Source organism: Typopeltis vanoorti, chromosome 22 (assembly GCF_054136105.1).
Source record: "Typopeltis vanoorti isolate ZY-2024b chromosome 22, IOZ_Tvanoo_1.0, whole genome shotgun sequence".
Taxonomy (NCBI): Eukaryota; Metazoa; Arthropoda; class Arachnida; order Uropygi; family Thelyphonidae; genus Typopeltis; species Typopeltis vanoorti.
In genome coordinates this window covers 5,397,296-5,412,330 of record NC_143570.1, presented here as the reverse complement: position 1 = coordinate 5,412,330, position 15,035 = coordinate 5,397,296, and the positions used below count along the sequence as shown (strand labels likewise).

At 37.3% G+C, this 15,035-nt stretch overlaps 1 protein-coding gene across 1 annotated transcript in view; it reads left to right on the top strand.

The window, feature by feature from the left end:
• The window catches only part of LOC150094128 (cytoplasmic dynein 2 intermediate chain 1-like), a 193,168-nt gene that overhangs the window by 93,158 nt on the left and 84,975 nt on the right, over positions 1–15,035 (top strand). Inside the window, exon 6 of the mRNA XM_090412407.1 lies at positions 14,720–14,900. Coding sequence (XP_090268533.1) covers positions 14,720–14,900 — 181 coding nt within the window. The remainder of the gene's footprint in view (positions 1–14,719; positions 14,901–15,035) is intronic.

The following is a 15,035-nucleotide window of genomic DNA, read 5'->3' as shown; positions in this document are numbered from 1 at the left end:
AGGAAGTAATGTATGGAGATGCTGAGCATAAGAGAAGAGTGACACCAGTGGGCTATCTCAAGATTTGGTACTTGGACCATTGTTGTTTTATTATTATTATTATTTGTGACACCTCCAAGGAGTCCGAAGACTCATCATGGGAGGACACCTACTGTACAACTCTCCATCTCCACTACTACACAAAACCTCTACTACCAATCACCTACATCAACGCCATCTACTGACTTGTATATGAATGATATTGGGGTTGGTCTAGATAATAATATACATATGCCAATAATTGTATATTATTTGGGAATATTGGGAAAGGTGGTAGGAGGCATTTCAGAATATAGAATCCTCGCAGGCTGTTCAAAACAGTCTATGAGCAAATGATGATGAATATCAATTCAGTGTTGCAAAATGCAACATTATGCATTTTGCAACATGAGAGTTGCAAAATGAACGCTCATGTTGCAAATGAAAGAGAACACTAACTTGTAGGAACAAAGAATGTATTCTCTCTCTCTCTTCAGGACTTTGATGAGGTCACACTGGGACTATTGTGCTCGGATATTATTATTGAGTTTCATGGAGATGGAGGCAGTCAAAATGATTCAATAGACCTGGTGATATCTGGCCTATTAAATTGGACAGATTAAAGAAAAGATCTTCAAAGCTTGAAGAATAGGTGAATGATAGAAGATATGACAGAAATGCATTAGTAAGGTGTTTTATAGTATTGATACAAGTGAGATTTTGTAGCTCATGGTAGGTGGAAGGAGAATTTGAAATTCTGGAAACTGAGAAAGGGTGTGATTTGGAAGCATGTGAATTCCAGGTTTTTCTTATGATAAATCAGTGTGTGAAATGGACTACCATTGGATATTGCATGTATGTCTTCAGTGAATGTTTTCAAGGAGAGATGTGAGACATTGAGTCTTTAGATGCAGTCCTTGGATAAGCCTATGCCTGTATTATAATAACAATAATGATAATAATAGTAACTGTTCAGAGTGTAACTCCTTGAGCAAAAGAGAAAATCAAAACCTACATCAAAACAGACAGGACAGCTAATATCAGGATATCCGAACACGCGGACTACATCCGGCTCCACCAATACTACCACTCCGGACTTGCTGACCATGGTTTGGACAGGACACCCACCACAAGATATGCTGAAAAAAGGCCACTCTATTACATTGCACCAAATACAACTATGAAAGATTATTCATCGAATCTGCCTCAACTTAGAAAAACTTTCCAAACCTCAAAAAGTGTAATATGAAGTATCTTCATATATCTCCAGGTGTAATATATCTCCAAGTATCTTCATATGCAAACTTATCTTCCATATAGTATATCCAGGTGATTTTCCCCTTAGTTATACTATAAAGATACCAAGAAATTATATACTTGGAAAAACTTCCACCTATCTCTAATCCAGAGTATTTTAACACTCGGAACAGTATTTTAATAATAAGGTATAATGCCTTTTGGCTACTCGTATATGAAACTATGAATTCTGCATTACTTCAACCTTAGTATCATCTCTGGGTCTGTCTCCCACTGGTGAGACCTCAGTAAAAGTTGAAACCTGTCTGAGTAGTGACCCTTCTCATAATGCATAGCATTATACATGTCTGTAAGGATATGTGCTTTGCATTATGGGATACTAAGGCAAGTGAAGTCATTAGTTTCTATATACGAGTTGCCCCAGTCCTGAAAATACTTCAGGCACAAACTTTGTTTGCTTACGCTTGGATAAGGATTAAACCAAGCATATAATTTCTTGGTATCTTTAATTTATAGTATGACCAACTGGAAAAACCTCCAACAACTGGGGATTACTGACCTAATGTCCAATCTTGACATTCAGTATACTGTCCTACATCTAAACAAGCAGGACAGCTAATATCAGGATATCCGAACACACAGACTACATCTGGCTCCACCAATACTACCACTCAGGACTTGCTGACCATGCTTTGGACACCCACCACAAGATATGCTGAAAAAAGGGTCACTCTATTACATTGCACCAGATACAACTATAAAAGATTATTCATCGAATCTGCCTCAACTTTAAAAAACTTTCCAAACCTCAACAAATTTGGGTGCATGAGACTGCCCCAAATTTGGGAAGCATACTTAAGAACATAAGCCCTACAGCCAAGACAATTCAATTTAGCCCACTAAGGGCACTGTTTAAGACTCCAGGCCTGACTTATGTTGCCTTTATTCAGCCTCATTTGCTCAGTATTAGTGCCTGCATGCATATATCATTTGTTTTTCATGGTCCCTGATGATGGCAACGTAACATTGCTGAAATATAGGAAAGTATTAATTATTTTTTGTTTATAATTAATATTCTAGTATACATTGTCATTTCCTGAAAAATTAAAAGCGATCTTCTATGTAGTACACCCCCATTAGTAGGTAACTGCTTGGATACTGAATGAACAAAGATGGGCTGACTGTTTCTGATTTAGTCAACCAAATAGTATTCTACAAAATGATGGTACAACACAATGGAATTTGATCCAGATGGAGCATTGCCTGGATAAACAAGCAGCACTTTGCTGTTTTGATGAGGGAACCACAATGATCAGTGAAAAGTCATCTACTGGAACAGACACCTTAAACCCGAAATCTTCATCAGTAGATTCAAGATTAATCGAAAAGAAGTGGAACTGGCAGAAAAAGAGATGTACCAGGCTGACATAATTAGTGTTAAAAAAAAAAAAAAGAGACAAAAATGGATGTGATTCTTCTAAATAATCATTAAATGATGTTATATTTAGGCAATGATAATCAGAGAAAGGAAAAAGTAACTACAGTAGTCAACACTAAACATAGGATAAGCTTCTTGAATAGCAGGCAGTATGTAGGCTTGCATCTGAATGAAGAATTGCACAATGAGGCTTATCTGTGTTTATGGTCCCACAGAAAATTCTATTATTATTATTATTATTATTATTATTCCTGATACCTGATTCCTGATATTATTATTCCTGATTCTAGTATGGAATAAGTGGAGGAATTTTTCCAGTCATTACAGAAGGTAGCTGACACAGAGAAAAATGAGAAGTTAGTCCTTGCTGTGGATCTTAAATAGCAGAGTAGAAATGAATATGACATAACAGAAATGTTTTGGAAAGAAATTCAAAGAAAAAGCAAAGTTAGAAAATCAATAGTCATTATAAATTCCATGTTTCAGCAAAAAGATCTGTATAAATTCATGTGGAGAGAAGAAATAAGAAAAGTCTCAGTGATTATGTTAATGTTGATAGCAATAATTTCATGCTGATATAAGACACAAGAGTATACAGGGGATTCAAAATAGAAGTGATCACTATTTAATTTTAACATGATAAAATCAAATATCATATTGAAAAGAAACGTGTATAATTTTCAGAGGAGAATTATAGACTCAAATATTATCCAAGAATTAATGAAAGAGTTTGGAGGCCATAATCAAACCCTGGAGACTTGTTGGCAAACTCTGAAGAAAACAATGATTGATTCAGTCGGGGAAGCATGTTGAGAAGATGTCTGCAAGGATAGAAATCCAGAATTCTGTGATGAAGTTAGAGGGAGTTATTGAAAAGAGGAAAACACATCAAAGTTCCTAGCAAATAAATCAGCATGTTTTCTCTTTTCTCAATTCAACATTTTTCTCTGTATTTGAAAAAAAAATAAAAATACAGAGGAAAATGGAAAATAGTAAAGCAGTATGTAAATGCAGCTAAACAAGTATCATGGGAAAATGTTGGCAAAAATATAGATGATAAATATCAGGAAAGCAGCAAAATGTTATTATTATTTACACCAAACCTTGATAGTCAAAATACTCATTGTGAAAGGTACACACTGTCACACACAAAGCTTATCAAACTATGCTTGAGAAATTCATTTACTGTGTCTGCATTCACACCACACTTGCATTCCACTCACTAGCTGTTCTCTGTGCGAAGAACTTACTCCTCACTCCCTTGGTCACACCTTCCTTATACATTTTTCAGATATTACCTCTTGTTCTACCTCCCCTTCTCTCATTCTATGAAAAATTTCTTCAATCTGTTTTAATAACCAACATTCCAAATATCAGTTGGCACTTTGGTCAATCTTCTGCAGATCCTTTCTAATATACTCTCATCACTATGAAAACTAGATGACCAAATCTGTGCATAGTAATCCATATAAAGCCGGATACAATGGAACCATAATCTCTTTATTTCTGCATGTCAAGGTCCTCTGCATGGTTGCCATAATCAGATGTGATAGCTTCACAATTTCTGTATTGTGACCCCTGAACTTTAGATCCTTGTCCACTGCTACTCCCAGATCTCTCGCCTCCTCTACCTCTTTCAAAATTTCCCCACTAAGAGTATACTTTGCTTCCCATCCTTGCTTACCAAATTTCAGAACCTTGTACTTTGCAACATTGAACACTGATAGTTCTGCTCACTTGTTCACTCATGCAATCTATTCAAGTCCTCCTTCCTGTAAGGCGCAACATCTGCTTGACACCCTTATCGTTCTCCCCCAGTTTTACATTACCTACAAACAGTTGCATGTCTCCAGTCAAATAACAGTGCCCTCCCTCTCCCTCCCCCCCCCAAAAAAAAAACAGCCCCTCAGCACACCATTAGTGACTTTCCTCTTTTGGGATACAGCACCTTCATAACCAACTTGCTGATACTTGTCTGACTACCAGTTACCTGTCCAACTCACTAATCTATTATCCAATCCTATTCATTCCAATTTAGTTACCAACTTGTTGTGTGGCAGTCTGTTAATAGCCTTTACAAAATCTAAGGGACTTGCTCTATATGTGCATTTCCCCTTGTCCAATGCATTCATTGGACAAGGAAAATACATACTTTGGATACGTTGAACTTTTCAAAACAGTAATAGAAGGTAAAGTTCCCTGAAAAAAGAGGAAGGGATAGACCCTCAATGAAATGGTTGGATGAGGTATTTGGAATGACTGATCTTAAGAGAGTTGAAGCCTCCAGAAAAGCATACAACAAGACTATCTTGCAAGCACTGATGTGGCGCATCACTGAGAAACAGAGCGACCATATGGCATCTGATGATGTCTGATGAATAGATGGCAAATACATTCATCGTCTTGTTATAGTACATAAGTAAACTGGTAAAACATGATCTCCTAACAAACCCACCTCTGTATCCTAACTCTCACCAACATCTCTAACACCTTAATCACAACTCAGATATACAGTTTGGCTATAATTTGTATCCTCAGTCTTATCACCACTTTGTGAAGTGGAACAAGTTTACCTTCTTTCCAGTTCTTTGGGACTTGTGATGTTACAAGACTCTTGTTAAACAATTATGCCAAGGCTGAAACATTCACTTAAGATACTTGGTGATATGACATCAATGTTACTTAACTCCTCATATACCTCATGCTTTCCTACCAGTTAGCCATCTTCTTGTTTTTTTATGTAAACTTATAGTACATTCGTACTGTGGGTGGAGTAAGAATTTTCCCCCCAATTTTTTAAAACTATTATATATATATATATATATATATAATAGAACACACACACTTTATAGACAAAAAATACTAGCTGTGGTGGTAGTGGCCAGAAGATGGCACTGATGTTGATGGTTGGTAGTAGAGGTTAGATGTAGCAGTGGAGACGGAGAGTTGTACAATAGGTGTCCTCCCGCGATGTCTTCAGACTCCTTGGAGGTGTCACGAATAATAATAATAATATATATATATATATATATATTTTTTTTTCATTTTTTTACAATGTACAGAAACCCTTCTCTAGAGACCAAACATGGAACTTTTTCAAGCCACTTCAGGTCTCCAGTAAGAGGGCATTGGTCTCATACTGGGCAATGAAGTTCATCTCCCACCTAAACACAATTGCAAACACCCTGCCCACAGCCTATTGGTTTTAGTGGGTATGGATCTAGCAGATAGCAGATCTTCTCCCATTTCCTCTACATTTGAGCTTCTCATGATGTCACACTGATGAGGATGAACACCCTGATGAATTGATTGCTCAATGAATACTTCAACTAGATTGTAGATTGAATGTAGATTGGTAACTGTAGCAGTTACCAATCTACCATTTTTGTCAATATCCATTATCTTACCATAATCATTCTTCCTTCTACTTGCTAATATTGAAAGAATTCTCTATGATTTTTCTTGTCCCAATTTGCTAATTTCTGCTTATATTGCACTTAGTTCTCCTTGCCAGCTGAATCATTTTATCTGGCCTGCTCTTTACACTCTTTGCGCAGCTGATTTCATGTTTAATCCCTTCATTCATCCAATTGACACCTAATTTATTCAGCCTTTTTTGATATTTGGAATTCACGCATTGTAGTTGTTAAATATATCTTGCTCAATTCTCAAGCAACATTTATCTCCTTCCCGCTTAACTCCTCATTCCATGCTATAGCTCCAAGCTGTCTTCTAAGGTTTTCATTATCACCACCCTTGTAGTTCCACAAAATGTAACACCTCATTCACAATTATGTCCTCTGATGATATGATCAAATAAAAGCCTCTTGCTTCTCATGTGCCCTCCTTTACATACTGCCTAAGATATCTCTTATGAACTCAAGAAATTCATTTTTATTATTCCCAAATACTATCTCTTCATTCCAATCTATATCTCTTTTTTGCTGACTTAAGTTTCTTTATATGTCTTCATCACCACATTCCCTGGCTATTACAACATCCAACTAAACATCCCTTCCTGTCAACCTCCACTTCACACCTTTCTGCCTCTAAGCCATTGCCACTATTTCCCACCTCCATCTCTACCTTATGTCACATATTTCTCCTGCTTTTATTACTGGCACTTCCCCTCTCTTCTTGTTCTTTCTGTCCTCACAGAAAACATCATATCTTTCCATTTCAATTCTTTTCAGGATATCATCTTCATCCAACCATGTTTTGCTTATTCCAACAGTTTTTGAGCAAATATACTCAGCCAATGAAACAATTTCATGTCCCTTATTTCTAATGCTCCTTCAATCATGAGTAAACACAGCATTTCACTTTTAGGTCTATAACTAGTTCTATCTATGCCAACTGTTGGTTGAAATTTTCCCCACACCTGTCATGCCTAATCGCGTTTATCACTACTTACCTCATATATCTCCTTACATTCCAGTCCACTGCTGACCTCCCCCCCCACCATCCTACCCACCCCACCCAGTTTCCCGTGTCTCTCTCGCATTCCCATTCTCTCATCATCTCTCATTACTACCATTTCCATCAAGTTCTTTAGTTTCTCTTGATCTTTCACCTCACCTCTTACTTCCTCTGATCTCTTATTCACATTACTCGTTATGCAACAGTCTCTCCAGTTGACTCACATCAAAACTATTTAAATGCAATCCATCTTTTTTGTACAAATCTGTTCTTCCCTGAAATACAATACCACACACAAGCACTCCCTTCTCCTCACACAGCTCTGTCAGCATGCCATTTATGATTCTTGCTTTACGTTTCAACTAATGATTATCAGAGCTTGACAGTTATGCAAAATCCTACTCGCCACGAAAAAAAATTCTCTCTCTAGACTCCCCCCCTCCCCATTTATCAATATGTCCTGATAAGCCAATAGGAGTTCTATAAAGTGATTAGTGATACTGTATCTGTTTTTTCTTAAAAATATTTTTGTTCAGAAAGTTATTTTTCATTAAATAAAAATATTCTATTTTGTCCAGTTAGTCACCATCTGGCAAAATCTACATGCCAAGTTGTGAGTGGGTGAGCTTATTTAAGCCTTCATGATCATCATACCTGGCAACACACTTGACAACCTTTCCTACCATGTTGTTATATTTCACTCTCCTCAGTTACCTACTGATATCCATTCTTATATTCCCTTATTTCCAACCAAATAATTTGTTCCCATTACTTGTTAACTTGTCATATCCAAAGCATTTATCTTACTTATTCTTCCTCTTTAAAGTAGATCTTGTGGATTCTCTCATTCACCTCACCTTTACTAAGGGAATCTCCTCACATCATTTTTCTCACACCATTCAGCTCTTTTTGCTCAGCTCATTCTATCAGCTTGCACTCTTTCATTCCTTTCCATCAAATGTCTAATCTCACTGAGCATATTCCTCATCTCATTTTTCATTCTGATAAACTCATTCTTCAGGTCTTGCATCCTGGTTCCTTCTTTGTTGCTCTTGCAGATATCCCTACAGAAACAGCTATAGCAGCACAATCACAGAAAAATTACTTCATACAACATTTCTCAGTGGAATACCAATTACAATTACCCTCTTCCCACAATACTTTAAACTTTTCTAGAGATGTAATATCAAGTGGGACCTCCTTGATATTCCTGATGAGGCGATCTGCACTGAATATGTTCAGTGCAGATCTGGAGAGAGCTTTGTTCATTGAGAGTGGTAAAGCACAAAGTCAGGAAAACTTAAACGAGTAGGGTGGATGTAGGTGAATATGTGTGAAGGCACCTATGAGGTGAGTGTGAGAATGACAAATGCAGAATCTAGTCTCTAGATTCTGCATTTGTCCTTGTCATTTCATTCTCTCACTTTCAACATGTCTTGCACTCACTCACAAAACATTTCTGACACATCCTATCTCCCCCCCCCCCCCACTTGCTTTCATGTAAGTTATTCACTCTTAGCAATGAGTATATTCAGCATGCATTACATCACATCACATAAAATCTCATATTAAACTCTTTTAACAAGAAAGTGTGCCTTCCCTGTCATCACTTTTGTTTTCATTTGTACAATGTAAAATATTTTTTAACAATGTACATGTAACAAGACTCATCAAAAAAACACATTTTGTTTTAGTACACTGCTCAGAACAATTAGGGGATATTTTAGTTTCTGTCAGATAATTATAACTATTGGGTACTTTATACATGAATAAATATTTCTTACTTATGGATAGGGTGTAATTGATGAGATATTATTTAAATAATCGATATTTATTGCAAATTTAACAAATTATACATTTTAGCGTGAAATAATTTTAACAAGAATAGCAAAAACGCTTTTGTTAATTTTTAATAGGGCGTATATAGTCTCCATTAACTACCTCACTGGCCATTATGGGCCGAATATGCATCCTCATGCACTTCGTATCCATCATATATTTCAATGTAATATCAATGGTATTGCAATTTTAATATGCACTTCGCATCCATGATAACCTTGATGTCTATAGACGTCTTGGCTGGTAGTGTGGTTAACAGCCAAAACAGTGGTACATCTTGATTGCATGGACCGGATAAGATGATCAAACTGTTCTTGTCGGATATTTCCCCACTCTTCTGTGAGATCAATATCGATCTCTTGAAGCGATCATGTTGGCACCAGTTGAGCAGAAACATTCCTACCTAAAGCATCTCCCAGGCATGTTCAATTTAATTGGCATGTTCTTCTGGCAAGTAATGACAAATACTGATCGTCACTTGGAGTTGTTGATGATGGGTGACCTTGTCTTCGGCAAACATTTCCCATCTCCAGAAAGTGATTCCAAAGTCAAGAAATTATGCTCTGAGATACACTACATGCTTGAGTGACATTTTGCTGCGTTTGTCCAGCTTCTTATTGACCAATGGCTCTCCAAGCCATTGGTCAAGTAGAGCAACATGATATTCTGGGATATCATGTTGCTCTACTATTTTTAACAAAATAATGGGTGGTAGGTGACACAAGTTTACAATTGAAGTGATAATTATGTACTGTGGAAGTGAGAGCAACAAGCCACACTTTTATACCCCCCCCCCACATGCTAATACGGCTAAGACAAGTTTTGACAAGCCTTAACATGATTTTGTATGCAGTTGCATGTTCTGCACTATTGTATATTAAGAATATTTTAAAATAAATATGTTACGTTTGTAAGTTATTTTTAGAACTTTATAATTTACAAGAAAACCAAAATATCCTGTAATTGTTTTCAGCAGTATATTAAGAATACCATATGTTCAGGAAACCTTAATTATCTTTAATAAGGAAATTCGATGCTGAAGGTTATATTCTCATATATAATCTTGAAATTTTGATCTGGTTATAAGATCTAAATGGATATTATTATTATGTAATACCTTCAGAGAGGCCAAAGACTCATCGAGGGAGGGCACCTACTCTACCACATGCCATCTACCACCACCACCAGTATTTCCACAGACAATCACAAACATCCATGCCCACAGCGGGATTCAAACCCTCAGCCTTTTAGCTGGAAAGCGGATACTCTAACCACTCAGCCAACAGGCCAGCAATATATATATAATAAAATTATAATATACTTTTCACAGTTATTTTAATTGTTGTTATTTAATTATTTAATTTTTGTCTCAATTCTTTGTTAGTATTGTTGGCATTTTCAATTAAGTACTCTTTGCATTCTCCATTTTGACAAGAATTTTACAGCATTCTTTGGGACATCTCAGTAGTGCACTGTAGGATATGAAGTGATCTGGCTAATTATACAGATAATGTAACATATTGCCTGCTTGCCACAATATACAAATAAGTTTTCATATGCTTGTTAAGTGATTGTGTGCTATATAGTTTATTTTATTTTTATATCGATCCCATACACAAGTTGTTGAGGGACCTATCAGCAAATCAGTGCCATATGTGGAGTGCATAGAACTCAGTAGTTTGACTTTTTTGAAGAGTTGCAGTTAATTGGGAATACAGAAGGCTATTTCAGAGGACGGAGATAGATGGAATAAAAGAGGAAGAGGAAAGGCAGGTTCAGTGTTTGTAGTTGCATTGTAACAGGTACTTCACAGCTGCTGCTCTACAACAGAAGGTGGAGAATGATGGTTGCCAGTTCAGTAGAGCAATGACCATTCAAGTATCTATATAATAGACAAAGCTGAAACACTGCAACTGTGAGATAGAGATTGTAGGGAATCTGTAATAGAGGGATTGTCTATGAGCCAAATTGCTCTCTTCTAGACAGCATCAAGAAGTTTTAGGTGCTCTACCCTAAGCATGTGAGCAGTATTCTAAGTATGGGAAGATTTGGGATTTATATATTGTTAAGAGTTGGTGATCTCTTTTGTGAGAGAAGAGGCAAGACTGCATTTTGGTGGCATTGAGGGTGACCATAGTGTAAGATAACATCTTGAACAAAAAAAGAATTCCTAGTTTTTTTTGACTGCTGAGGAAGCTATTGTTGAGATGTGCTTGTGCCAGGAGAGACTGGAGGCAAATGTTAGTCCAAGCAGAGAGATCTGATCTTGTCTGGTGATTTGTGTATTACTGAGAGTAAGAGTAGGTGAGCTGAGATCTCTTTTGTGAGAAAAGAGGCAAGACTGCATTTTGGTGGCATTGAGGGTGACCATATTGTCATTGCCCCATTGGAGAATGGTACATAAATCAATGTTTATGCACTGGTTGTAGATGATCTTGATGCTTGGGATGTCTGTACACTGCATGGTTTGTCAAATGAATAAGATGAATGGAGAGTACTTTTGTCTGCAAAACTGTGGATAGGATTCATGGCAAATTGAGAGCAAGTCATTTATAAAAAAAAAAAAAAAAATCAGCTAACGCCTTTTTGTTCCCGTATAGGGAGTAGGCGAAGCCATTTTTTTAGCCCTATCTAACTTTTGGAGACTGAGTGGGCAGTTCAATCTTCACTGGTAGCCAATCAGAGATAGCTGGCCCAAGGCTTTCACTAATTAATCGGCATGCAGTGAAGAAGGCGGCTAGTAAGTGCCGCCATCTGGTGGTCCCTAACACAATATTTTTAATGTCTGAAAATAGTGTGGGTTCGATGGCTGATTTTCTTGAGTTTACGGGACAAAAAACCTGCTAGCCCATGCCAGAGATTGACTAACTCTGGAACCAGTCAAGAAAAGGCTTACAAAAAGTTCCTCTAGTCAGCAACTAGATTCGAACGCCTTTCATTGTAGGTCAAGCGCTGTAGAGTGTAAATGCCACTTCTACTGAGCTACACAGGCTCCAGGTCATTTATTTATAGAAGAAAGAGAACAGGAGTACCTTGAGGTACTTTTGCATTGGTGGTAAAGCTCAAAGAGAGGGAACCTTCCTCTCTGGTTATTCACTGCTTATCATGGTGGATGGCTCCTTCATCTTTTTGAGATTCACCACCAATGCAGAAGTGCTTCAAGGATGACAATTTGTTTAGTAGGCCTCAATGTCAGACACAGTCAAAAACTCTGGAAATGCCAAGCACAACAACATAGATTTCTCAGAACCTTTCCATAGCACATGTCCAGTTGTGGGTGATGTAAGCTAAGAGGGCAACTATGAATCTTTAATAGCAGAATATTTACTGGTGATTGCCAATTAATTGGTGGATTTCTAGATAGTAGAGAAGTTGGATTGATTACTTTCTCCATGATTTTGGAAAGGACTGAGGTGGTGGTGGTGATTGGTCAGTAGTTTGACAGTAGACTTTTTCCCCCTTTTTTGAGACTAACTGGATATATGATTGCTTCAAAACATTAGGATAAGTACTGGCAGTGCATAACAGATTGTAGACACAATTACTTTAATAGGTTTAGGTGTTAGCTATGGAGCACAGTGTTTGAGAAAAATTAGAGAGATGTCATCAGAACCATAAGTTTTTTAGTGTTTTCAAGTTATTTGGTAATTTTCTGATGTATTTTTGTTGAAAAATTACAGGAAGCATACATGTTCAGATTTTGGTATGGTAGGAGGCAATTTCTCTTGGTCAGTTTGAGGAAAAGAGTCTAGGAGTTCATTTTTATCCTTGGGTGAAGCAACAGTGGCACCATCAGCATGAGAGAGAGAGAGAGAGAGAGAGAGAAAGCGAGAGATGGAGGTGCCATACAAAAGTTGCATCCAGCAGCCTTATCAAGGGATCAGAAGGCACAGCTTCCGTTTGGACAGGAGGCAAGTTTTCTGCTGATGGCCTTTGTGAAATCAGATTTAGATCTCCTGATGACTGTCTTGCATTTGTTACATGCTTTGGTATAGGTAGTGTATGAAGCTGGGGAGGTTCTTGATTTGATGTGAGCTACCTGTGGTGAGCCGGTTCCCCCCCCCCCCCCCCCTCAACTGCTATGATATGCTTTCTCTCGAACCAGGGCTTAGGAAACAGACAAGGATTTTGAGTAATGGGGGATGAAGGACTTCATTCTGATGAGGAAAATTTCTGTAACTTGTTCAGAGCAGGTGAGTGTTGGATGAGTGAAAGCAATAGTCAGACCAAGGAAAGGAGTAGAAATTCCAGAAGTCATCCAATTTAACACCTTTGTAGTGCCAGAGGATATGAGGTTGAGAATGGTTTGAGGAAGGGCATTCTGTGTCAGAGAGGAGACTTGCACACGATTGTGGTTGATGAGAGGAGAAAGTCTTCTATAGTGTGTTTAGAAGGAGACTGGGTAAAAATAGATTCAGACTATTGGGAGAGTGAATGGGATTATCAGGAATTCATGTAGGTAGAAGTACAGTTGGCATTAGTTCATTGCTTATGACAAAGATTTTTGCCTTGCATCTGGGTGTGATCAGTGATTTCAGAAAAGGGACTGCCATTTGGAATTATGGACATTGCGGTTGCCGTTGCCCTTGAAGATGACCTCGCTGTTTGGATAGCTGGATTACAGATGGCCAAGTTTCATGGAAAGGAATGTGAAGAGGTCTGAGTGTCTGTTGGAGTTTGGAGAATGGTAATTACTAAACAAGGCAAGGAAATCTTGAGCAAGAGGGAATCAAAAGCAAGAGATTCTAAATTAGCCACTCTGGCGTACAATGTCTGATACTCATAAAGACACAGGTACCACTCTTGCTTGTTGTGAAAGGAGTTATGATGTACATAATTTGAACAACATTGGAGGTGGACAATAGTGGATACGGATGATGTTTAGGTTTCAGTCAAGAGTAAGAGGTCTGGTCTGGATGATTGTAAGTCATTGTGAATGTCATTTATGTTGGTGTTAATGCTATGGATGTGAAGGTGAGTTTTTAATGAGGAGCTTCTGGCATGGTTTATATGTTATGATTGGTTTGTTACCAACCAGTGTTACTGTTTGTAAAATTCAACATTAGTTCATTAGTAGTTAGATGGAAGGATGGAGTGGGGCACCATACCATGGCCTCAGCAGTGCCGCTTACATACCACTACTCAGACTTCCTCTCCAGGCATAGCCTGGCAAAGTATGGGACAGAAGACTTGTGTAGTTCCAGTTGAATGGGAAACCTCCTGACTCGTTGCTGACAGATTTGAGCTGGTGCACTAACTGGCAGCCTGTTTGTGGCATTTCCATTTTAACTGATGTATTTGAAAGAATGATAAATGTGCTTTGATTGGAATAACTGAGTTCAAATTGCTTCTAGGAATGGAGGAATCTAAGGACTTTGAAGGTGAGTTAGAAGTTTCATACAGATGCAGTAAGTTATTTTCTCTCATGCTACAGACAAACTGGCAAGAAATTAAATGCAGTTGACAAGACAAGGTTTTGTGGCCTGAGCTTTCTCATGAAATTCTAAGCTTTTTGTAAGCCTTAATTCCATTCTACTGATTTAACAAACAGGTGGTAGAGTGTATTTATTAATATTTCCCCTATCATATATATGTATCAGTGTTTATTCATTAATAAAGAAGTGCTCCCTAAATTTTCACTATTAATACACTGATATAAGCAAATTATATTAAAATGTCTTTATTTATATATATATATATATATATATATATATATATTTTTTTTTTTTTTTTTTTTTTTTACTTTAGATATTAGAGAATCATTTCATGTACTTAGCCTTGAGGATGATGGTGTATTACATATTTGGGTTGTGGTGGAGGTAGCAAACAGTGATCCTAGTGGTTATGAAACTGACTTAGGTTTAGCACCATGGGGAAAACTGATGTTAGTTAGGAGTTCAACAATCTTTCTACCAAATGTTATGGATCTGTGAGTGTAATTTTATTATTTTTATTTATTTATTTTGCAATAACTTTATTGCAAACTGATATATTCATGTGAGGTTTTTGTATTTGCATTATATTGTAACAAATTCAACAACAGGACAATTTAGCCCACACATAG